This window comes from Drosophila santomea, chromosome 2R, assembly GCF_016746245.2.
Source record: "Drosophila santomea strain STO CAGO 1482 chromosome 2R, Prin_Dsan_1.1, whole genome shotgun sequence".
Lineage (NCBI taxonomy): Eukaryota > Metazoa > Arthropoda > Insecta > Diptera > Drosophilidae > Drosophila > Drosophila santomea.
Window position 1 is genome coordinate 19659307 of NC_053017.2, and position 23995 is coordinate 19683301.

Sequence of the window (23995 nt, forward strand, 5' to 3'; positions counted from 1 at the left end):
TTATTAAATTATATTTAAATTTAAAATTAATAAATATAAAAATAAAACAAATAAAAATTACAAAAAAAAAAAAAACAAAGAAACCAACTACAAATACATTTTCGATATAAAATTAAATTAAAAACCAAAAATGTGGCGCGCAGCAGAAGATGAGGCATATTTTTGGGGGCTGTACGAGGACCAGCAGGACCGCAGTCCAAAAGGTCCTTGAAAGGCAGCTTTTTGTCGGCACTATTTGTAGCAAACTTAAGCGACACCACACGGCGATCTGAATATATATACTATATATATGAATACGTGTATATGAGCAGATTTAACATTTAACAATGCAAACGCCACAAAAACACAACAGCAACACATTTCTCTAGTACATAAGCGGCAGCAAAAGCAGTAAACCGAATATTATTATTACAAATATAAATATGAAGGAACTCTATATATATACTATATATACATACATATAAATACCTAATGTACTTAATGCAAAAGGAAAACCAAGTCTAAAGTAATATAATTTTATTATAAAGAAATATAAAATTAAATATTTATATGCGAGACGAAGCGGAGGAAGAGCTGGACGAAGAAGAAGCAAGGAGAAGATTTCATCAAACACACACATATATAAGAAGGAAAAGGACGAAGTATGGAGGAGCAGCACCACCATCGCAGAAGGCTCCCGCGAAGGAGGACGACTCTTAACAGCAGGAGACGATGTGGAGAATCAACGGTTCAGCATCGGAACAGTTATATATATTAACGTATATATATATTTATAAATAAATTATACATATGAATTAAACTAGCTAAATGCAAAGACAATTGTCTTAAGTGTAAGCAAATCAAGCGTGGATTCAAGACGATTCAAGACGAAAACCAAAGCAAAGTTTAGACAAAAGCGAGAGAGCTAGCTAAGCGTAACTTAAATTAATATACATACGAACCTAATGGTGTAAGTTGAAGTTAGAGCAGCCACTGCAATTCCTGGCACCACAGCAACCGCAAGCTTTAACCCATCCGCTCTGCCTCCACCACCACCACCACCAAACCACTAACTAAACTAAATATCTGTCAACTTGTCTATCTGTCTTACGAACTATCTATTTTCCTCTGTGTCCACTGCTGCCAAGTTCATGTTAACCAACTGATTGTGAAACGAAAGTCTGCGCGACCAATGCTAACTGAACCGCACTCTATACTTGGTTTTAATTTAATTTCATATCGAAAACCCTGTTTCCTTTCCTCAACTTCAACTGTAACTGTAACTGTAACGAACGCGTTGATGTCGTGATGTCTTCTAACCGATCTATCCATACCATACCATACACCCGGTCCCATTCGATCCCACACCTCACAACATCTCCGATCTTTCCCATGCTAACTCTAACTCTTCTCCACTGCAAAAAACAACTGTGAGTATAACTTAACAATGCAGGAACACCAAGGCAACCACTGCGTGTTTTCTTCGGCAGAATTCCTTTGTTTTTGCTTGACTTTGGAGGGAAAGCTCTGAAGGGCAACGACAAGATTTGAACAAAACACCATTTGCGCTAATGATAAAAAATGAAAAATCAACAAAAAAAAACAACAACACTTTTCTATAACTTTTTTTAACAAACAAAACAAAAAGAAGAAAACATTTTGTAGCGAAATTTGTGCAATGTTTTAAAGAAATGAAAATTTAACTCTAATCAATTGACACAGACGAATTTTTCTAATCCCAAAAAAAAACAGTCAAATCTAAATGAATATGTAAACTTTTTGAACGGCCACTTTTCCAGGAATGTAGTCACTCCGAATTTTCCCGTTTCAAAAATGTCAAATGATGGAGCATTTCCAATTCAAATTGGTTGCTGAAGTGCGTCAGTTGTGGCATTGGAGGCCGGATTCACAGAGATTTTCGATTTCCAAATCAAAACTTGCATAAATATTTAACTTCGTTTGCATAGAAGGCAGTCAAAGAAATGGAAAGCAAAGTAACAGAAACAGAAACAGAAACAAACTTGTTAAAATATGCTAAAAGTGTTTAGCAAATTACAATATTTTGACAGGCAAAGAAACCAAACAAAGAACTCGCGCCTCTATCTATATATGCAAACAAATATATATAAATATATATGAATAAAGCTATATAAAAGTTATATTTACGAATATTGTAAAAATTGCAAAAACCGATGAAGAAAAACTATGAGCATCAACAAGCGAAACAAACAAGAACATACAGAAATTTCTTTGAAAAAATACACAAACATTTTAAAAACCTCGAACAAAAAACCAAAATTGTCGTTTTCTTTTCACGCAAATTTCCTGGATTGGCTTACATTCTCACAGACACACCGATCAATCGATCAATCGATCAATCATCCATTCCCCTGCTAAACATTGGTCCAATTCGGCCCCCAAGGATATGCTATCCCCACTGAAATGGATCTTGGATCCATGAGCTCCACGAGTCAAGTTGATTTATAGATTAAGTACAGCCAGCGGATTGCCAAGGATGCCGATCTGATACCGATCTTAGTGATCCCCAGCTGGACTGCGGCCAGCCAACGACACCTGGAACTGCACCGGAACCTCCACGAACCGAGAGATATGCCCCACTGTATGCCGATAAGAATTTAACAAGTTATACATTGAATGTATGCACTAAAACCACCTATTTAGAGATTTCATCGCAATGAAGAGAGCCCTAGGAATATATGTATAGCGAGTGTGCAAGTTATTCTTGATGTCCAATATACCATATACCATAAACCATATAGCATAACCAAGTGTACCTTTAAGCCAGGCAACTTCTACTTGCCCGTTCCTGCACCCATTTTCCTCGATTTGATTCGGAACCGCACTGAATGTCTTTGAGAATAACCGATTTCCACGAATACTCGTATTGCTGTAACCACCAATATATTTTCAAATATTGTATCGAATCAAATAATTCCGTACTTTAAATTATGGATGTTAGTCTTGTCATAGATTAATTGCGTAACATGCAAATGCAAATGTAGGCCTTGAACAAAACTCAATTTGTTAATGGTACATACACGTATTTATTAGAATTTTTGCGCCTAGAATATAAATCAATGTATACAGCTAAGTGATAGTTAAAGCTGGAACTTTGTTTTTAAACTGATTTGTAATGAATTGGTATCGGAAAATAAGTTGTATATATTTTTCCTTGACAGCCGAAAAGTAAACTTTTGTTTTTATCTATCAGTACACCCATACGCAGACACCACACACACACACTGAACACAATTTCCAAGTTTTTTGCAAAACAAATTTGTTGTGGACTGCGAACAGAAGAACAAACATAGCAGCTACAGCGCTCCGAGACATCGATTGAAATTTGAGATATACATATACCAGAATGTTCTAAGTTTAAGCAAGCAAAATGTTAAACATTATATATCAAAATACGAAATATCCAAAGCTTTACCTACCAAAATGAGAGTGCAACTGTGCGGCAGTTATGTCTATAAGCTGTAGCAAAGCAAGATCACCTAATCAAAACCAGTAACTAAATTTCATCCGCAGGACAACAACTGACTCTATGAAAGAACTGTAATTTCTAAGCTAAAAATTGTAATTAATCTAATCGAACATGAATTTCCAAGCGGCAAACTGTAAAACTGATTAAATGTACCAACCAACCTTGAGACATGATTAAATAGAACAATCCGGTGGGTGACAAGGTGACAAGTATTAGGGTATCACCACTACCCAAACCAATCTGCGCAGCAAATGCAAAATGCAATATGCAAAACTCCAAATTCCTTTAACGTAAATCTGTGTAATCGGAAGCAAAATCCAGGCAAAAAGGAAACGAATATAAAACCATTTTAATAATTCTATTCTACTTAACAGGAAAAAAACTAAATAAAGACAAAAGCAGAATATACAATTTAAATGCTGTGGGTTTTTTGTTTTGGCCTTACAAAATATTAAACTGATCGTACCTATATGAAGGTTACTGATACCCGCCCATTTGACTCCTGAATATGACTTCAAGCTCCCAGCCCCCAGCACGACGACTAAAGGGAGAGGGTGGCGAACCACGTAAGTTGTAGAAAAGTAATTATTACTTAAATGTATCTATCTACATGCCAAATACCGTGAGAATTGTACGCTTACCACCGATAGCCGCTAAGTGAGGGGTATCATATAGACAAGTACTTTCTTGTTCTCCCTTTTAATCGCTGTAATTCCGGACCGCTAAGCATTAAGAGTACATACGATTTGACAGTTTGTATACACTTACGTCCTCCTAAAAAGAGTACATTATGCTTATTCATATTCTGTGATAACAAATAGTTGTAATATTATTAAGCTGATAGGTAATACTATAATTTGAAAAAATTACTTAGAAAGTTATATAATGTTTTCGCTGGTATTAAGTAAATAGTTCAGTTTTGACTTTCGCGGAGATCACTTTGCTGCTTTCTTACAGAGGTCAAAGCTTTCTTCTAAACGTCGACATTAAAGTTAGTAGATACTTATAGAATAGCATATTTAATTTAAAATGAGTAGACTATTATTTTAGTTTCCTTTGCAGAAAATGCAAGTCATAGATGTATTATTCATCGCAGTTATTTTGCTGATGATGCAAAATTCAAGTGCCGAAATTTCCGGTTGCGACTTCTACGACACCGTAGATATTTCAAAAGCGCAAAGGTTCTCGAACGGATCGTACCTATATGAAGGCTTGCTGATCCCCGCCCATTTGACTGCTGAATATCACTTCAAGCTCCTGCCCGACGACTCAAGGGAGAGGGTGGCGAGCCACGTAAGAGGATGTGCCTGCCAACTACGACCCTGCATCAGGTTCTGCTGCCCTCAGTACCACAAGATGAAAATGGGCCGGTGCTACGGTGACATGTCAAAGGACGAGTTGGACAGGCACGATCCCTTCGTGAACGTGACGCTCAGCGACGGGTCGGTGGTGAAGAGGCACTTCAAGGAGGACCTAATCGTGCAGTCGGATCTGGCCAAGCCCGGGTGTCCCCAGATGTACTATCTGAATAACGAACTACCTAGCAACGGCTTCACTTTGTTTGAGGTAAGCTGCCTGTGTTTCTGTCTTATCGGAAGAGTAATATTAAATTTCCGTAGAATGGATCTCTTCTGCGTCAATGGGACAACGTGGCGTTGACCAAGCGGGAGTACTGCGTCCAGCATCATTCATTCAGGGATAATAGTACCCGAATTTCTCCTCACTTTTGCCCGATTTCATCTGAGCCTTCCAAACCATGGAAGACAGTTGGTATGTGGAAATCCCTGTTTGGCCTGTTTCTTAGTTTAATGACCTATATCCACAGCGTTAGTGCTATCCCTAATATGCATAGTCCTAACAATCAGCGTGTATCTCTACGTCAAGGAGCTTCGCAATCTAGTCGGCAAGTGTTTCATCTGCTACTTGACCTCCCTGTTCCTGGGCTTCCTTCTCCTGATAGTAAACGTGTGGAATTACTTCAACGGATTTTGCCCTTCGGCATGGCGGTACTCCTGACCGTAATCACTATTATAGCTTACGAGGTGGTTAAGGACGAGAGGTTAAGACCCGCCCTGCCCTTCGGCAAAAGTTGTTGGATCCTTGGTGGGTTACCATTCCTATAAATGCAATTGCTATGTAACTCTTCTTGTAACCAACAGATAAGAAAATGAGTGTGATGATCTACTTCTATGGTCCGATGCTACTGATAATTGTCTTTAACATTGTAATGTTCGTCCTGACGGCGATTCCCATATTGAGGGTAAAGAAGAATATGAAGTCCTACGCCCAACAGCTAGAAACGAAAGAAAAGCTAAACTCGGACTCACAACAGTAATGATTATACATTATTAGATAATAACTATAATATAAAGGTGCACTTTTTGTAATCTATTTCAGGTTTACCGTATGCCTGCGACTTTCCATTATTATGGGTTTGTCGTGGAGCTTGGAAATAATCTCGTTTTTGTTGGATAAAAACGAGGTTTGGGGCAGGGCTTTTTTGGTGGCTGATTATTATAACTGGTACCAGGGTACCGTCATATTTGTGCTCTTTATTTTAAAACCGAGGATTCTTAAACTTATTATGTAAGTAATCTATTACAAATAATCATGAAATTCGATCATCTCGTATTTATAAATAATCTTTTGTTGTAGGGGACAACGAAAACCCCAATGGAGTCACCATAACAGAAGATAAAAAACTGCTCGACATAATTTAAGTGAGACTGTTTGCGAAGGAATTGTTGCGTATGCAAACGGAGCGCATCTTTAATTGGAGATCGTAGATGAGGAGTCGCTTTCAGCAATTAAATAAATGTGCATTATATTTGTAAATGATCCGATTATTTCAAGTTTGTGTGGGATGTAAAGCCAATAAAAACAATGGCATGTATGGGAATACCCGTGCTAAAAGTAAAATATTTTCTGACACCGGTGTTCCGAACCAGGGTTTGAGTCAAGAATGCTGGCCCATCACTCGCAAGTACCAAACGATAAAAGAAAACTTTTGCTAATCGAATAAGCATCGATGGTCATCGATGTTTCTCCACCTCTACCTTTTCATGTTGTTTTTTTAGTCGCGGCTGTTTGACGTTTGTCGCTTTCCTCCGTTGCGAATAGGAAATATCACAATAGCACATTTTATTACAAACGAAATTGCGAACGCAACGACGACAACTACAATTGTAGCACTAACCGTAAGCGCAGGGGCGAAAAATTAAATTGCGTTTGCGGCCGCAAAAATTTGATGACGTCGCCGTCATCTAGGGCGTAAAAAGCCAAGCAAAGCAAACAAACGCGAAAAACGAAACGTGTAAACGGCGTAGAAGCGATAAACGCAACTCAAATACGCAGCAGATAAAATACAATACGAGAGAAAAGAAAAGTCACGGGAAATATTGTTCATATTCGGCGTCTTTTTGCGAGATTAAACGTGTGTTTGTGTGTGTGTGTGTGTGCTTGTGCTTTTGCCAGTGTCGTGTGTGTGTGTAATTAAGAGGATAAAAAGGAATCGAACGGTAAATGCATCGCCGCAAAAATGTGCAGCCTAACATCAAACCACATGGTCAACGTAACGCAGCAGCACCTACACGATCTATTGGAAACTTTCGAAAAAAAGTCCTTCGAGGCGGCGGCATTTGAGGAAGGAACGGCGGTAAGTTAACGGTACATGTGCATGTGTAAGTAAGTGTGGGTGTGACATACATTTAGGCGCACGTGCACGTGCTGTCGCCGCAAAACAGACACGCACACACACACACGCACGAATTGCTTGGCGTGCTAGTGTGCGTGGCGCCTTTGCGGAGGACACGTCATAATGTCCTGTCCTCCTATTGCTCATATTCTCTTCCCTTCCTTGCGCTCCTCTTGCTCGCCGTCTTCTTTCTGCCGCGCCCCAAAAATACTCAGCCACTCAAAATGGCCGCCATTAAGCTTCCTGCGATGAAAATCACATTTTCATGGCAATCAATAGGCGCTAAAACATGTCGTTCGATGGACTTATTTGTTCGTTTCCTCCATGAACAGTACTAATCATGGGATAGCTTTTCCAATTTGGATTGGGTTCTATTTACCTATTCGATCACCAATCATTAATACAAAATATCTGTTTTTAATAATAGGAACAATAACCGGTATTTTCGAATTAACTTGCTTTAAGATACATTATGTGGCTTCATAAGCAGGTGTTGTAAATTCTTTTTAGTGTTAGTAGCCTTTTCCTTTTTATAATATAATTTTCCAATTAATGTTTAAGAGTTATGTATATTAAGTTTTTGTTTCAAAGTTCCTCATCGAGTTGCATTCAATCTGGTTATTAAATCAAACTTTAACTTAATTAGGAAATCCCGGGTAAGCAGGTTTTTCAAAACCGGAAAACTTTCCTAATAGCTTTTGTTCTCGAATTGCCATTGAAACTCAATATCCCACTAAGCTGCACTAAGCGGTAATTGAAAGCCTAATGGCCCTTTTAGGCCCGCCCCTGAAACACGCATAAACGTGCATTTTCTTGCCGTGACACGCACTCTAATTCGACTATTGTCTTTTGCATTCAGCTCATCCCCTTTCACCCATTTACCCCCTTCGAATGTCACGCACCCTTTTTAATAGCCAAGTATGTAATGCCGTCTTATCGCCCGCTTAACCGGCAATAACCCAGAATAACAATTGTAATGGCAACTTGACAACAGCGCTGCTCATTTGCATGCCAGTGCTGGTGAATATATCTAAGCCAAATCCCAGAGCCAGGCTATTTGGTGTGAGAGCGAGGAAAGCCAAGTGGAAACTTGGCACGTAACTCACGTTTCCGCAGCGATCTTACATGGTTTTGTTCAGCTGCAATCGCCAAAAGGGCTAATACTTTGTTGTAAACGTGTGTTTTTATCAAACCATAGCCGGGGTCTTATCACCAAGCAGGGCGCCAACCTTTGATTTGATTTTCCACAAGTATTTTCCTATTCATATTCCTTATCTGCTTGCTATTCAAAGGCACAAACAAAAAGCTGCTGCTGCTATTGCCTCTTGATACAGAGCAATGCATTTTTGATGGGGTGCAAAGGGTGAATTATGTGTGCGATTCTCTCTCACTTGTTTATTTCCCAGTCTCCTCGGGGTTCAGGGTTAAGTTTAGCCACACCGATTAGATTAGGCGCCCCAGCCAAAGCCGCCACACTTAAACAAATGACGTAGGCCGGCGATAAGGTTTAAAGCTTCCAGAGAATGTATGCAAAGAAATTTAACCACCTCAAATATACATATGTACGAGGCAATAGTGCAAAAAAAATGAAAAAAACAAAAAGAAAAATATATTACCAAATCGTCAAAATAATATTTAACAGAATTCAATCAAAAGTATATTCATTAAAAGACGATGATTACCAGAAGTGCCAGAAACCGAGTGAAAAATAATACTACGCTTGTTCCAATTTACATCAAGACATGGAAATATTTAATATTCAACATCCATTCAAAAAAATTACACCTATTTATGCTGGTTTACCACCATAAAAATTACATTTATACATGTAGATTTGCTTAAAAAAAAAAAAAAAAAAAAACAACGTACATTTAAAAAGTTTCGCAGTAGACGCCGACCGATCGTTGGACAATTATTGCATGCCTATGGACTTAGAAACCCTGGAAAGTGCGGCGGAACTCCTCCTCGAAATCCGCATGGGCAAGATCAAGTTTGTGAAAGTCGGTGAATCCCTCGCGATCCAGCTTGGCCTGGGCCCAAAGGATCAGCTTGATGAGGAACATCATTCTTGGCTCCATTGGCTGCTCCTCTTTGCTCTTACTCTCACCGTCGTGGCAGCGCAACATGGCTGAATTTATTTCACCGGCCACCTTTTGGCGATAGGAGTAATACATTAGCTCCCCGTAAGGACTATATTCCGGCCGATCGAAGGCCAGCAGACCCATGGTCCGCTCCACTTCGTGGTAGTGCCTTGGATCGACCTTGGAAAATCCCGCTGCCTTGCTCTGGGCGAACTTCAACGCCTTTTCCATCTTCTGATCCCTGATCATCTCGATCAGACGCAACTGTTGCATGTGGAAGAACACATAGTTGTCGGTCTCGAAGAGGCGTGGATAGATCCGTGTGGCCAAATCCATAGCGTACTTCACCTGGCCCACCCGGACGGCATCCTGAATCCTCAAGCGATCGCCGATGGTGTCCATGTGAGGACCCGGCTTCACCGCCGCCTCGGTCATAAAACGCTTGGCGGCTTCCTGATAGCCCTCTAAATGATAGTGGTTGTACATCAGCTAAAGAAGAAAGCATACTAGTGAGTCTCACCTGTAACCAGATAGTTCATCACCAGGCGGTTCAGATCCGCCTGCCGGCACTGGAAGCTCATCATGCGGTGGGGCCACGAAGTTGATGGTCTATACTCGGCCATTCTCAATGGTTCTAGTCTGACTTAGGTACTGAAAAAATGGCGGATAAGCGAAAAAGTATATAATTATCAATAGTCCCGATTAATAGATTACTTCCTTAATTTGTATATAATATAAACTGGCTCAACACGGAATGAAATCTATATTGTTTATTACAATTTCATTATTTTTGATTTCCACAATATTTACATTACATTTATAAAGATATTAGAAAGCTGTCTTATTGTTTGATCCTACACATTTTTGGTGCCATATACGAAGGCTCCGTTGATGATCATCTATTAGCAATGTGCTGATCATTATATCACTTTTGTTTTCAGCGAGTTACACATCATTTTGGCACATCAGTTTGCTTGTACTAACGCAAACTGATTTATTTTTATGACCTGGCATTGAAATCTGTTGCAGATGCAAATGCGAGTGTGTATTGGGTTTTGCATTTGTATTTAGTATCTGCGTGGGTGGGTGGGGTGTACCATTTTCATTTGTCTGCTCGTGTGGGCGCCAAACAGTCAATCCCGGCCAAGCAAAAATGGCCAAAAATAGCAGGAAGGCTTTTGCTTCATAAATATATCACTTTCATAAATATTTTTACCGAGCGTCGTGTGTGTTTTGGCCGTCTTGGCTGTTTTTCATTGTACATACATACATATATGTTATTTATTTATTCGCACAGTGTTAGAACCCACCTGTTGTTGTTTTTGTTGCTGCTTTCGTTGTCAATCAAGAATGTTGTGCAAAAATTTCACCTGCTGGAGACGAAAAGAAGGGTGAACTGATTTTGCAATACAATGGAATATGAAAAAATGTACTTTTGTATTGTTTGGATGGCTAGCAATGGCTAGCTGATATCTGTGCAGTTTATTTCTTTTTTTTTTTTTTGGCAACAATCGGCTTAAGCCAAACCAATTGGACCAAAAACGGCCGCGTAGCGAGCGCTGCCTTTGGCGCCTGCTGGAACACTACTCTGGTCCCAGGAGCTGCAGGGACCTGGATGGCAGCTACTCCTCCGCATTAATGTGTATCCCGCCTGGCGCCTTCCAGTCTGCAGCTCGCTTCCAGTGCGGAGATTGCACTCGTTTTGGGGGTTGCAACCAGTTCCAGGAACAGTGAAGCCACCCTATACCATACGCCAAGCATGGAGCATAGACCCTTTGACCCTTCTGGACACTCCTGGACGCCTGCTTTCGTTGGCAGCAGTCTGTGCCGTGGCCACGCCCCCGCCAACGACAATCTTCCCACCACCGCCCCCGGAAACGGATGCAGCTGCGCTGCAAGCCGTGCGGCGTCATTTGTGTGGGCGCTTTGGAAAATGCGGCACAGGCGCGCAGGAATCGCCGTAAGAGCGGAAGTGCGACGCCTTCCAGCGCAGCAACTGCAACCAAAGTTCTGCACTGTGGGATAAGTTCGCCCAAAATGGGTCAAATATGGGAGATTGCATTATTTATCTTAAAAAGCAACAGAATATTTTTATTTATGCTCCGTTATCAATCAATGTTATCATGTTATAATAAACAATAATTCGCTGCTCCTTAAATTTATATTATATCTAACGTTAAAAAATATATAAAGAGTACATTGAAATTGACAAGGCTAACCCGTTTTTGGTGATTGATTTTTAATGTATGTATACATACATTATAAAAGCTCGTCAAGCATGGCAAAAATAATTATTAGATGACCTCAGTGTGTGGAGCGGGGTAATGAGAACTGCCATGAATTGTGGGTCAATGATTGTTTTTATTTGTGTCAATTGTGAGGAAATATAAATGCCAGTCAAATGAATGATTTAAAATTGTTCAAACAAGCGTTTGATTATTCCACTCCCAAAAAGTCAAACTTTTAAATAAATGTTAGATTAAAAAGCGTGTCAAACAAATTGTATCTCTCAATTTAAATAATTTAAATTGTTTGTGCTTATTTGTTGGTATACATAAACAATCTTTGTTAGTTTTGCCGCCAAGTTAGTCCCACTGTGCACTGGCGACTTGGCGCCCTGCACCCTTTTATGACAGCCTGTTGCACGTTGAACTTTACTCCCACGCGTTTGGATGCGCCTACCCGCGCCGCCCCCTTCGTCGCAGTGTGTGTGTGCAAGTGTGTTCGATGACCAGCTGTTGCTGCAAGGTGCGTGGGTCGCACCACAGACACTTGTGCCAGGAACGCAGGAGTGGATGTAGTGGCAACATTAAAAAGCCCCGTGCAAGGTGGGGTGGGTTGAGGGGGGAAGGGGAAAGGCGGAAGGAGTGTCTAGTGGTCTGAAGGGGAAGTGCATCTCCGCATCCCCGCAGCTGTAGTAATGGGAGCAGCTGCGCTTCCAGCTCTTATCGGGGATGCAGCAGCAGCTTTTCGGGCGCATGTCCGCAATGGAGAGAGCCGGCGAGTTCGATTTGATTAAGGGCCAGTCTGATAAAGGGATTCCAATGCTTCCAGATACATACATACATACATGTATGTGTGAATGGATGTTGCAACGGCATTCAAAGTGCAGTAATGTCGAAGCACCCTGCTGCGGAACTCCTCGCGCATTCCGGACTAACTGCCTAGCATCCGGAGCCACCATGCAAGCATGATTAGAAGAAGGGCACAATTCGCCATCGTCATCGCCATCGCCGATGTTCGCTTCTACTTACTACTCCTCCGATTTTCCAGCTACGTGTGCTTTCGGATGCTGCCGATTTTTTAGCCACCAACTTTATATTCATGCTCGCCTGCTCGCTGACAGATAAAATCGATAATGTGCGAAATGGCAATGCCGCTTCACTCAACTATTTGCAGGGAGTTCGGATTCAGATTCGGATTCGGATACGTTCTGTTGGATGGGGGATCGGCTTTCGTTTGGTTATGTGGTTATGCCCAAAGCAAAAATAATAGGTGATGTCGGGGCCGAAAGCAAACGAATTATTATGTTGTGTGCTCGATTGCAAACGGCCAACAGGAGCGCAGAAATTTCATTCCACTTATTGATTTTAATTTACGTTAGTGGCACTGGGAAAAATGTATTGCACCTATTCTTGCACCTATGACTTAATATATGATTATTATTAGTATTATATTTCGATGTCATAGAACTTCATCTCCCTTTTTCTGCTAGCCCATGCTGGCATTGCCAAAATGAATCGATTATTCCGATGACCTTCTTTTCACATCACAGTGAGTTGTCTGATGGGAAACCAGAAAGCGAGAAAAGCGATCGGCGCCTGGCGAAACTCAATTCAGTTTGTGGGAACGAGTGTGTGCGTGTGTGGGCGGTAAAAATCTCTTCCTGACTGGCTGGCGAATAAATTAAGCATTTGATAAATAGATTTGTGAAACACCCCTGCTCATAGTCATTACTTGTATTCGCAACGCCCACTTAGCGCGCTCAATTATTGCCATTGCAAAGTGTTTCAAGTGCTTTCATGCGTTTGTTTGGCAAGCAAAAATCATTTAGCTTTCCATGGCGACAAAAAACTTTTGGCTCAAACGTGCCTCAGACCTCCATTGGATACATCTCATTCGCATATCATCCGCAAAGCGGTTTCAATGCCTTTCGAAAGTTGTCCCACACACACTGTCGAGTGTTTTAGCCATGGTGATATTTATGCACTCTGCAGTTTTGCAATTTGCATATGAAAAGTTAATTAATATCCCCAATCGATGTGGATGATGTTGCATAAATTAAAAGATATGCTAGTCGTTAACGTAAATATAAGCTGAAATTATTAAAAAAATTCAACGTTTTTTCTAAGAAACATGCATATTTGTGGGTAAATGTTTTAGCATATTATTTTCAATGCTGTCAGGGTACAGAGGTAATCATTTGTTACTCGTAAAAAACCTTAAAGCATTATATTTTACAATGAACAATGCAAACAATGCCTTGTACTTCGAAGCTTTATGATGGAAAAGAAAGGACTTGCTTTTACGTATACGACACAAAGTGCAAATATGTTTAATTGCTTGGGAATGAATACAACGCTCCCAACTAATAATAATAATAAACGCAACAGAACTGTACCGCGCATCCAGTTCCTTGATTTGGAACCCGATCCAAAAACTTACTCAGAGTTTGGAACGTGGGCGCGCAACTTGTTTTCATATCGGGGGTCTTTGAACGCCGACGAAAACAACACGCTGCACATTTTAAAGCGCAAGCATAAATCATGTAAACAAGAACAAGGAGTATCAAAGGCGGAACTCTGCCGGTCGAGCAGTCATTTTGGGTGTGGTCAGTGGCCCCAGTTTAAAGCCTTAGTTCGTCCACTCAATAATTCATTCAAGAAAAGCCATTTCCCTGTCGCCGGCGGATTGATGAATATGCAACGTGTGGCTTGCACCGAGGCCTCCTTCAGTTTTTCAGCTTGTTATTCGCAACAAAACAAAAATCGTAAAAAACAACAAGACAAGATTCAGAGCAGGAGCTCAAGCCTCAACTGGTACAGTAAACATAACTTATGGTGAAACATGGCAGAAACATAATTGTTATAAGAGCAGTGGAAGCTTAGTAGATGTGTTTGTAACATTAGTAACATGTACATTTAGTGCCCACTTAGCTGCTTTAAACTACATTCACTGAAGGAAAGTTTTGCGTGAAAGTCGGAGTTAAAGAAGTCGTACTGTACTGAATGGACGACCTCTCCACCCTTTTCTTTTGCTGATTCCCTGTGCTTGGTCGAGTTGGTTCGGTTCGGTTGGTGGTTTTCTCGGTTCGATTGCACACGAGTGCGATTACGATTATTTTTCAGCTGTGCGGTTTCTTGCCGCCGTTGTTAAGTTTTTTCTTTCTTTCTTTCTTTTGGTTTCCTTTTGTATTTTTGTAAGCTTTTCTGCTTTATTTGCCGTTCGGTTCCATTTTTTCTTTTTGAAAGACCGAAGAAAAGTGTGTCGCACTCTGCAGCTTCTGCTGCATTTCTGGTGGCCCAGCATCGGCAGAGTCTTTAAAATCCGGGTTTGTGAGGCGAGCTTGGGTTTCGAGCCAGCCTTCCTTCGGTTTGAATTTCACTATTTGGGTCAGCCGATGATGAAAGCCCCGATGAAGATGATGATGAGATGATGATGATGGGACCTAATGATCACCACGCTCGCGAACTATTTTCCACGCTGTAACTACACGAGCGAGCGTCTGTTTGTTGTTTTTAAGTTTTACAGCGCCTTTGGAACAGGCGCTCAGTTTTTCAAGCAGCGCTGCTGCACTTACAGTTGCACTTGCTCGCTTACAATGAAAAAAAAAAACAGCGGCAGTAAAAGCAACGAAACAACGGCAACAGAAGCAGTTGGCAAGCAGTTCAATGCACACAACAATAGTAGTACATGTGTGCATGTGTGACTTGACTGCTTTGTAACGGCAGCTTCGCCGACTCGCAGCTCACTCACACTCGCGCATCGGCCATCGATGGGGCTTGTATTTTCTTTCTGGCAGCCCCATCTCTCTCACACTCATCACCTCGCTTGCTCCCACTCTCATCATCTGTCAAACAGTGCTGCCGAAGTAGCTGCATGAAACTGCAAAAGTAGCTAATTTGCTTTAAAACTCGGCTTGATTCGATTGCTCGTCTTTGTGGTAAAACTTTTTAGGCTATAATTTAAAATGTATTTTCATATTTTGGTATTGAATTGTTTGTACAATATATGGTAATATAACGAAAACTACACTGACATTTCTTATTTATGACGCATTAGATTTTAAATAGTTGAATTGGCAACACTGTAAGCCGAATACTAGATTAATCTGGAAGCAAAAGGACAACGAGCAAATAACTATAACTATAAAGCGATGGTAGTTTTGTATTGATATTGACAATTCGTTTTATTTTATAATAAATGTTTGCTTGCGCAATCTAACAAATGCTAAAAATACAATAAAAGCACCTTAAACAGCAATTCGTTTTTGCGTGCTTGTGTCGGCGTTTTGTTGGTAATTGTAATTGCGTTTTAGTTGTTTTGCTCGTTCGCTTCGTACTGCGCACTTGTGTGCAGTAGTTTTCAACCCACACACACACACGCACACACATACGCCCCACTAAGTTTTCATCGGGTTTGTTTTGCTCGCTGCTTCGCTTTTGTTGTTGCCAATTTTTGCGCAGCTACGGTCTTTGTCTTTTTATAATTTTTTGTTTTTCTCTTCGCCATTTGTTTGCACATTTCTCTCTGTGAGCTAAAAACCTGTTTTCCCAAGGTGTTTGTGTTTGCACGAGTCGTTTTGTTTTTTTGTTGTTGCTGTATTATTATTGTGCTTTTATCTAGTCGCCGTTGCTTGTCTGGGACAGCTGGCTGGGGGCCACGCCCACCATTTGTCGCCACCGCCCCCTTGCTCGCCTTTCCTTCTATTTTTAGCCAGTCGCCTAAACAACCTTTAGAATTCTTCTTGATTAGCACACAGAGTAAATAAGTTTAAAAATTATAACAAGAAACTAAAATACGTATTATTTTGTTTTGTATGAAATGATTATATTGTACCTAAATGGCTAATTGGTGTTGTAACGTGGCCATTACCCCTCCTAGCTTATCTCTTTTAACCCTTGAGCGGCAGATAGTAACCAGTCGAAGTCGAACGATCCAGATTCCAGTTCTCCTACCCTGGGAGCGTCCAAGTTCCATTGAACTCGGGTTAGGAATGTCTATATAGTATACGTATACACACATTGAGAATGCATGGAAAACCAGTTGCACTCCGCGTTCTAATCTCGCTGTCCATTAAGAATCGTCGCCGGCATCGCTGATTTATGCAAACCATTGAATTTACACACTGCCCGTCAAATACTTAATGGTTATCCAAAGTGAATGGGTACTAAGGTCATTCGTATACGGATCAGCATCTTAATGGCATGTACTACTTCAGTCTTTAATAAGTGGGGCTATGCAACTTAACATGTTACCATATTTGGCAATTATCAGTCCTTCAGTTATTATTCATATCATATTATATTATAAATATCCTTCTCTTTTAGGAGTACGAGATCTCCAAGAAATGCGAATACCTGTTTAAGCTCGACTACAGCCTAATAGAGCTGGATAATACGAACGGATTGCTCAGTCCGCGATATCCTGGCCGAATACTCATCCCAGAATGTGAGCACGGGCACATGGCCAAGACGCTGGTACCGGGAAATGGACTCTTCGGGCAAGTTGGTGGTGGCTTGGGAGGTGGAGGCTCCTCGGGAACAACCGCTACCGCCACGCCTCTGAACAGCAGTGCAGGAAGCACCGGAAGCGAGGGTGTGGGCATCCAAGCTTTTGTGACCTTTGCCAATCCCCTGCAGACACAACCACAGCATCCGCTCCAGCAGCAATATCCCTCGCAGCAGACGCATCCCCTCCACGCGCAATATCCCTCCCAACAGCCACATCCTCTCCAGCAGCAACAGCAGCCATCGCAACAGCAATCCCAAAATACGATATACGAGGATCAGTACGATATCCAGCGAATGCGGGAATTGGTAACGATGGCCAAGTACGCGAGATGCCGTCAAAGATTCGCCGTGCCTGTGATCATGTATCGCGGAAAGTACATATGCCGCTCTGCCACGCTATCCGTTATGCCAGAAACCTACGGTCGCAAGGTGGTGGACTATGCCTACGACTGCCTGAGTGGCGGCAATTACACCGCGCCAAACGGAGAGGAAAACGATGCGGACTCCACGGACGAGTCGCTGATCACCCACATGCACGACCAGGCGCAGTCGCAGTTCAGCTACGACGAAGTCATTAAGAGCGACATCCAGCTGCTACATACGCTCAATGTCTCAACCATTGTGGACCTCATGGTCGAAAACCGCAAGATCAAATACTTCATGGCGTGAGTACACTGTAACATACCGAGTTAAAAACACCAACTGATCACCAACCTCTTTCCTTTAGCGTTTCCTCGTCGGAGAAAGCGGATCCCAACAAGCACTATAAGAGCTTTAATCTTCTATCCCTGCCGTATCCGGGCTGTGAGTTCTTCAAAAAGTTCCGGGACAATAACTACATGGCGCGCAACCTGCACTACAACTGGAAGCAAACGTTTAACGATGCGAATATCAACATTCCCAACATGGGCCCCGCTGCGGATATCGATGTGGCGTGGTCGGAGTACCGGGATTGGGATCTGGTGGCCATCACCCAAAACTACTTGAGGGCCACACTGAAATACGTGCAAGAGGAGAGCTCCGGCTTGCTGATTCACTGCATCAGCGGTTGGGATCGCACTCCACTGTTTGTGTCCTTGGTCAGGCTGTCTCTGTGGGCAGATGGGCTCATCCATCAGTCACTTAACGCCATGCAAATGGCGTATTTCACACTGGCCTACGACTGGTACCTGTTTGGCCATCAACTGCCAGATCGCCTGAAACGAGGCGAAGACATCATGTTCTTCTGCTTCCACGTGCTCAAGTTTATTACGGACGAGGAGTTCAGCATTGTGGAGCACCGTAAGCGCACCAAGACATCCAGCAGCAGCGGCAGTAGTGTTATAGTAATTAAATCCGACGGCTGTGACGATGAACCGCTCAAGGAGTAAGTATAGCCAAATATGGTCTTTGAACAAACGTCTATAAGTTCATTTACATTAACTTGCAGAGACTACATCCTTTCCTTCGATCAAGATAGCAATGACAGCTACTCAAACTGTTCCAACTGTGATATGTCCATAACAGATAACTTCTATGCCACGACGCCAGCGCAAGTCAATCCGCTGACCAGCAGGTCGCCCAATCCGAAGAGGTTGTACTGCCTTGACTAAAACAAGAAACCTCACTAACTTTAGCTCAACCTGTTTCAGATCTAGAACCAGCCCCATTTCAGTGCCTGGATCAAATGCGCGGCAAAGACAGGAGTCTACATCCTCCAATGGAAGCTGGCAGGTGGTTACCGATACGGGTTCAATTGACTCCATGATGAACGGCAGCTACATGATGCGGTTTGTGGCGCAACAGGCAGCGGATGGTGGCGGCTCCTCAAACATTCCTCTGTACAATGGCGGCAATGGTTACCACTGCAGCATCAATGCAGCATCGAGCGGCAGTGGAAGCGGAAGTGGAAGCAGCATCAGTAACGGCAGCTCAACGCACGGTTTCGCAAACGGTTCCTCCAAAGACGTGGGCGGCAGCACTATGGCCAGCAAGCAATGCATAAACTTGTAAGTTTAAACCTAATGCTTAGCCAGCTAGCTGTGCATACTAATGACATCATTTCGTTGTACAATTGCAGACGAAAGCAACGCCTGAATGCTGTGCGCGCCATTTTTATACAAGCCTACGGCAAGACGATTGGACTGAAATTCAAGGAGGGCTCATCCATGAACCTGGCCACGTTCATTGGGAACCTGGCGGACCAACTGTTTTGAGAAAGAATCAGCAGCTATCACCGTTTGTTGGATTTACACCCAAATTGTTTGTTTCTTGTTAAGTGCTGCGCTTTCAACCAACGACTGTATTTATAGACCTGTTGAATTGCGTTCTTTAGTGACTGTTGACGATTGTGTAGTGTAACGGATAACTGATTACCGATAAGCATCGAAAGAGCCAGGCGAATCCCAGGCAATGAGCAAACTTCCGTAGTCCTCCTGCCCTAGCTAACCCGCTCTCCTCTTCTCTAGGTTCTCCAGCTACCATCTCCCCGCTCCTTGTTTGTTTAGTTATTAGTTCATCGAGAATGCAAAGCAAGCGAAAAATAAAATGCGATTTGGATTATACAATAGTTTTAAGTTGTAATTTATAGTAATGTATTTTTTAATAAACTTATGTGCATTTTATACGAAAGAAAGTCATGTTCTCAGCGTAGGCCTTCTGGAGCGCCGGATTCTAACTGAAGGTAAAAGATCTTCAAAATCCACTCGTTTCACCCGGATCCGACAACTTTTAATGTAATATTTGGCGCTTTTAAGTGGAACGTAGCGGGGTGTTTCAGTCGGTCGCTTGTCAAATTTGCTTACATCCTTATTTTCAGGTTCGTCCGCTACTTCTGTTTTGATTTCGACATCAATTGATCCATTGCGAATACCATTATCGCTGATTGTCCTGCTACTTCCCACACTCCTTTTATTGGCATTTATTATACTAGGGTTTGAGTGAGGGCTAATGCGAAATGCATCAATCGTCGAACGGAGTAAAGTGTCTGCTGGAAGCTCTTTAACCCGTATTGCTTTGAGAAACTCGTCGTATTCACTCTGTGCTGTCTCCAGCTCCTTAGGACCTAGCTCTTGAGTGGCTTTTTCTAGGCGCTCCTGTTCTAGGATGAGGTCGAGGACCTCGACTTCTAAACGCCGGCGTTCCGATTGCGACAGAGATTTCATGAAGGTCAACTGACTAAGCAGAAAATCCTGGCACTTGGTTTTCGGCACATCCGGGGGCTTCTCCGCTTGCATGCGGTTGTGCACGTTGTTCATCACCCGCCACAGGGGATCAGGGATTTGCCCTGTGGCACTAGCCAAGGCACTAATCAGCGGACGCAGTTTCACCCACCGCAGCCGTAGGTCACTTACGGAGAACGGAGCACTCAGCTCAACGCCCTCGTACTTTTGGTTAAAGGACTTAGCCAGCTGATCCCATCCCCAGGCGTTGTAGTCTACGTCCAGTTGGGGTTCCACCTCCGGAATAATGAGGAAGGGATACCGACAGATCATCTCCATAAGCAGCACGTCATTTAAAACGATCTGGCCACTGATGTTGGTGTTTGATATGTTGATCTCCATATGCGGAACATTGGCATTGGTCACCGATTCCTCGGCGCTGTCGGTACTCATTTTAATATTTTTAGCAGTGGGTTGCTTTAAAGTTCAATTTCGTCTGTGTGTTCCAAGTTACCACATAACGATAATAGAGGAGGTGTTGTTATTTCCGTAATTAATTAATTCTTCATATATTAGAGTTTTAATTTGTATTGCAAACTAACAGAGATGAAAGTTGTTCGATAACAACAAACGATACGACACAGACGAAATCGATAGGCAGAATATTCGATATTTTGCTTCAACAATCGATATCTTGTCAGACCATCACCAGCGAGGAAGAAGCGTCGTGAAAAAAGCCGCAAAATATACACAGACTGAAATATTTTCGCGAATTTCTTGAATACAACGTGCGGAAAAGTGTTCGGAACGCCCCAAAATGAGTGGCGGCACCATGCTATATGGCGGCGACGAGATCGGCGCCCTGGTCTTCGATCCCGGACATCACTCCTTGCGAGTGGGCTACGCACAGGAGGATTCGCCCAAGGCGGAGATACCCTCGGTTGTGGGAATTGGAGCCGCTCCAGAGACCAATCTCGATCCGGAGACCAAAACAGACAACAATGCCACGCCAAATAGTGAGTTTCTACATTTGCTTTATAACCCGTTAAAAAAAACCGGCAAACCCCTCCTCTAGATGCTGACCAGCGCAAGTTCTATGTGGACACCAACTACGTGACCGTGCCCCGTTCTAATATGGAAGTGCAGACCTATATGAAAGACGGTATGATCGACAACTGGGACCTGTTTGAGAAGGTGATTGATTACGCCTATGCCAATGTCATTCAGTCGGAGCCGGAATACCACCCCGTGCTCTTTTCCGAAGCATCGTGGAATGTGCGCAACAACCGCGAGAAGCTGACCGAGCTTATGTTCGAAAAGTACAATGTTCCAGCCTTCTTTCTGGTGAAAAACGCAGTCTTGGCTGCCTTCTCCAGCGGGCGGGCCACCGCTTTGGTTGTCGATAGCGGAGCCACCCACACTTCAGCCGTACCCGTCCATGAGGGCTATGTGCTGTCCCAGGCGGTGGTTAAGTCACCGCTGGGTGGTGACTTTCTTTCACGACAGTGTCGCCAGCATCTGGAGAAGCACGGCATTGATCTGTCGCCGGTATACAAGATTGCCTCCAAGGACGTCGTTAAGGAGCGCGATAACGGACGGTTTACGCTGCGCAAACTGCCAGAGAACCTGACTCAGTCGTGGCAGAACTATATGTTGCAGCTTATGATGCAGGACTTCCAGATGAATGTGTTGCAGGTCCTAGAGAATCCATTTGACGAACGGGTGGCTGCCCAGATTCCGACGGTGCACTATGAGTTTCCTAATGGTTATCACCAGGACTTTGGTTCTGAGCGATTCAAGATAGCCGAGAGTCTCTTTGACAACGCGATGCTGGGGGCTGGCCAATTGGCGTCCACCAGCGTGGGAATGTGTGATGCGGATGTGCGGCTGTCACTTTTTGGCTCAGTGGTCGTCACTGGTAGGCATTTTCCCTAGGTCTATAGACTTATAGCCCACTTATGCCTCAATATTTTGCTTTTAGGTGGCAATACTCTTCTGCAAGGTTTTCCGGAGCGCCTAAATCGCGATCTGCAGCTGCGTGCTCCATCAAATACGCGCCTAAAAATGATTTCTGCCAATGGCACCGTGGAGCGAAGATTCGGGGCCTGGATTGGCGGCTCTATCCTAGCCAGCATAGGTACTTTCCAGCAGATGTGGATATCGTCGCAAGAGTACGAGGAGGCCGGCAAGAGCCAAGTTGAGCGGAAATGTCCGTAAAGACAGCGCAATCGAATTCCAATTTTAATTTTAAAGACGCAACTCTATGTAATAATATAAATGTGAACTTTTAAGTGTCCCATTATTCAGAAGACGTTCGCACGTTGGTTTAGGAATAGATTGCATTTGATTACGAAAATGTTTATAGTTACACACATATGTATATATTTACTGCGACGCTGACGCGGACGTTACAGTTTCACATTTCAATTGAGTTTTTACCGAATGCCTTTTGTCCCTCGGATCTAATTCGTACGTAATGGATATGGAATGGACTCTGGGTCCACGCTTTTTGTGGAACTGATGATAGAGCGGTGGCACATAGATCTTGCGGCGAATCAGCGTCTCTTCCGTTATTTCGTGGCAGAGTTTTATAAAACGTCACATGGCTCCAGACATTGTGTTGTTGCAAACGCATTGCTATGGGAGAAACGCATACACTTAGTTAATAGTTATGAATATATTATTAGGTCACTTACCTTGGCATTTAGTATGTCCTCCGACCAGTCCTCCTTGGCAATTCGACCAACAGCGTTGACCAGGATCTTCTTCACCTTAATCACGTTCTCGGCAAAAGTACGGAGGACATCCTGCACGTTGACACCCTCGCATCCCATGCGCCAGCAGTCGTAGTCCGTGGCAATGGCCACCGACCCGTAGAGTAGGCCTGCCTCCTTGGCTAGCACCACCTCCGGACACGTGGTCATGTTTATGAGGTCCCCGCCCCACTGACGGAACATGTGGCTCTCGGAGCGAGAGGAGAAGCGCGGACCCTCAATTGTCACAATGGTGGCCTTATCGTGGGCGGGAATCTCCAGCTCCTTGGCCGCCTCCAGCAGAATGTTGCGTGTGCGTTCGCTGAATGCTGGAAACATGGGCAGGTGGCAAACACCACGTGGACTTCGTTCCTTGCCATCGTAGAAGGTCTGAAGGCGTTTAGTAGTCCTGTCGATAAAGTCATGTGGAACAACCAGGTTGCCCGGCTTGATTTCCTCGCGCAAGGAACCACATGCTGTAGAGACAATTAAGTGGGTGCAGCCCACATCGCGAAGGGCCCAGATGTTGGCCCGGTAGTTAACATTGGAGGGCATGATGTCGTGCTTGCGTCCATGACGCGCCAGAAGCACGCACTGCACTCCATTGATCTCGCCTTCAATCAGAGCATCAGAAGGTTCTCCATAGGGCGTCTCAACCACACGTTCATGCCGGTTTTCCAGGATATCTGGGTCGTCAAGTCCCGAACCGCCAATAATACCAATCTGTGGGTTATTTATAGTTTGGCATTGAACAAAATATGGGGTGCTTCATTTTTGGATGGGCCATGAACTTACTTTAATTGGAAGCGGATCCAGATTGGTGTCTTTACATTTAATCGTAATCATGGCTAGCGACGGATTGTGCGTTTACAAGCTGCTGGGCTGGCGGTCTGGAGCAGAGTAGAATGTTCCCGCTGATAGCGTACTGATAACTGTGTGTCTACACGGTAGGGTGCATAAGCCGCAAAAGTTCGGGCATATTGATGTAACACTCAGTTCGTCATCGTGGGTGTGTAATTATGGTAATTATGATTTGGTAATGCAACAGGAGGAGCTTTTAATAAAGTTAATAATAATAGTATTAATAATGTAATAGTTCTATTTATA

The 23995-nt window shown here is 43.0% G+C and overlaps 5 protein-coding genes and 1 pseudogene across 9 annotated transcripts; 3 read left to right on the top strand and 3 right to left on the bottom strand.

The window, feature by feature from the left end:
- The first annotated feature begins 10 nt into the window (after window positions 1-10).
- LOC120445440 lies at window positions 11-6338 on the top strand (annotated as a pseudogene).
- Window positions 6339-6547: 209 nt separating this feature from the next.
- On the top strand, window positions 6548-19598 carry LOC120446181 (myotubularin-related protein 14). Its single transcript, XM_039627020.2, has 6 exons — window positions 6548-7142; window positions 16813-17660; window positions 17723-18361; window positions 18425-18568; window positions 18627-18983; window positions 19055-19598. Exons 1-6 carry the CDS (start codon window positions 7026-7028, stop codon window positions 19188-19190), a joined length of 2241 nt encoding a protein of 746 aa, XP_039482954.1. The 5' UTR covers window positions 6548-7025; the 3' UTR covers window positions 19191-19598.
- On the bottom strand, window positions 7832-11703 carry LOC120446187 (glucose-induced degradation protein 8 homolog). 5 transcript variants are annotated; one of them, XM_039627030.2, is made up of 4 exons: window positions 10696-11703; window positions 10573-10632; window positions 9783-9913; window positions 7832-9726 (listed from the first exon to the last, which is right to left on the bottom strand). In XM_039627030.2, the coding sequence occupies exons 3-4, from the start codon at window positions 9883-9885 to the stop codon at window positions 9113-9115; spliced, it is 717 nt and encodes a 238-aa protein (XP_039482964.1). In that variant the 5' UTR covers window positions 9886-9913; window positions 10573-10632; window positions 10696-11703; the 3' UTR covers window positions 7832-9112. The 5 variants fall into 5 exon arrangements, with proteins under 5 accessions (XP_039482964.1, XP_039482967.1, XP_039482966.1 ...); XM_039627029.2 differs by having other exon boundaries at window positions 7833-9726; window positions 10573-10635; XM_039627033.2 differs by lacking the exons at window positions 10573-10632; window positions 10696-11703 and adding an exon at window positions 10121-10363.
- On the bottom strand, window positions 19534-20733 carry LOC120446185. Its single transcript, XM_039627027.2, has one exon. It carries the CDS (start codon window positions 20586-20588, stop codon window positions 19611-19613), a length of 978 nt encoding a protein of 325 aa, XP_039482961.1. The 5' UTR covers window positions 20589-20733; the 3' UTR covers window positions 19534-19610.
- Window positions 20734-20832: 99 nt separating this feature from the next.
- On the top strand, window positions 20833-22426 carry LOC120446184 (actin-like protein 6B). Its single transcript, XM_039627026.1, has 3 exons — window positions 20833-21151; window positions 21211-22053; window positions 22117-22426. Exons 1-3 carry the CDS (start codon window positions 20953-20955, stop codon window positions 22350-22352), a joined length of 1278 nt encoding a protein of 425 aa, XP_039482960.1. The 5' UTR covers window positions 20833-20952; the 3' UTR covers window positions 22353-22426.
- Window positions 22427-22456: 30 nt separating this feature from the next.
- Window positions 22457-23884, bottom strand: LOC120446186 (S-methyl-5'-thioadenosine phosphorylase). Its single transcript, XM_039627028.1, has 3 exons — window positions 23684-23884; window positions 22832-23611; window positions 22457-22772 (listed from the first exon to the last, which is right to left on the bottom strand). The coding sequence occupies exons 1-3, from the start codon at window positions 23732-23734 to the stop codon at window positions 22734-22736; spliced, it is 870 nt and encodes a 289-aa protein (XP_039482962.1). The 5' UTR covers window positions 23735-23884; the 3' UTR covers window positions 22457-22733.
- Between the last annotated feature and the right edge of the window lie 111 nt (window positions 23885-23995).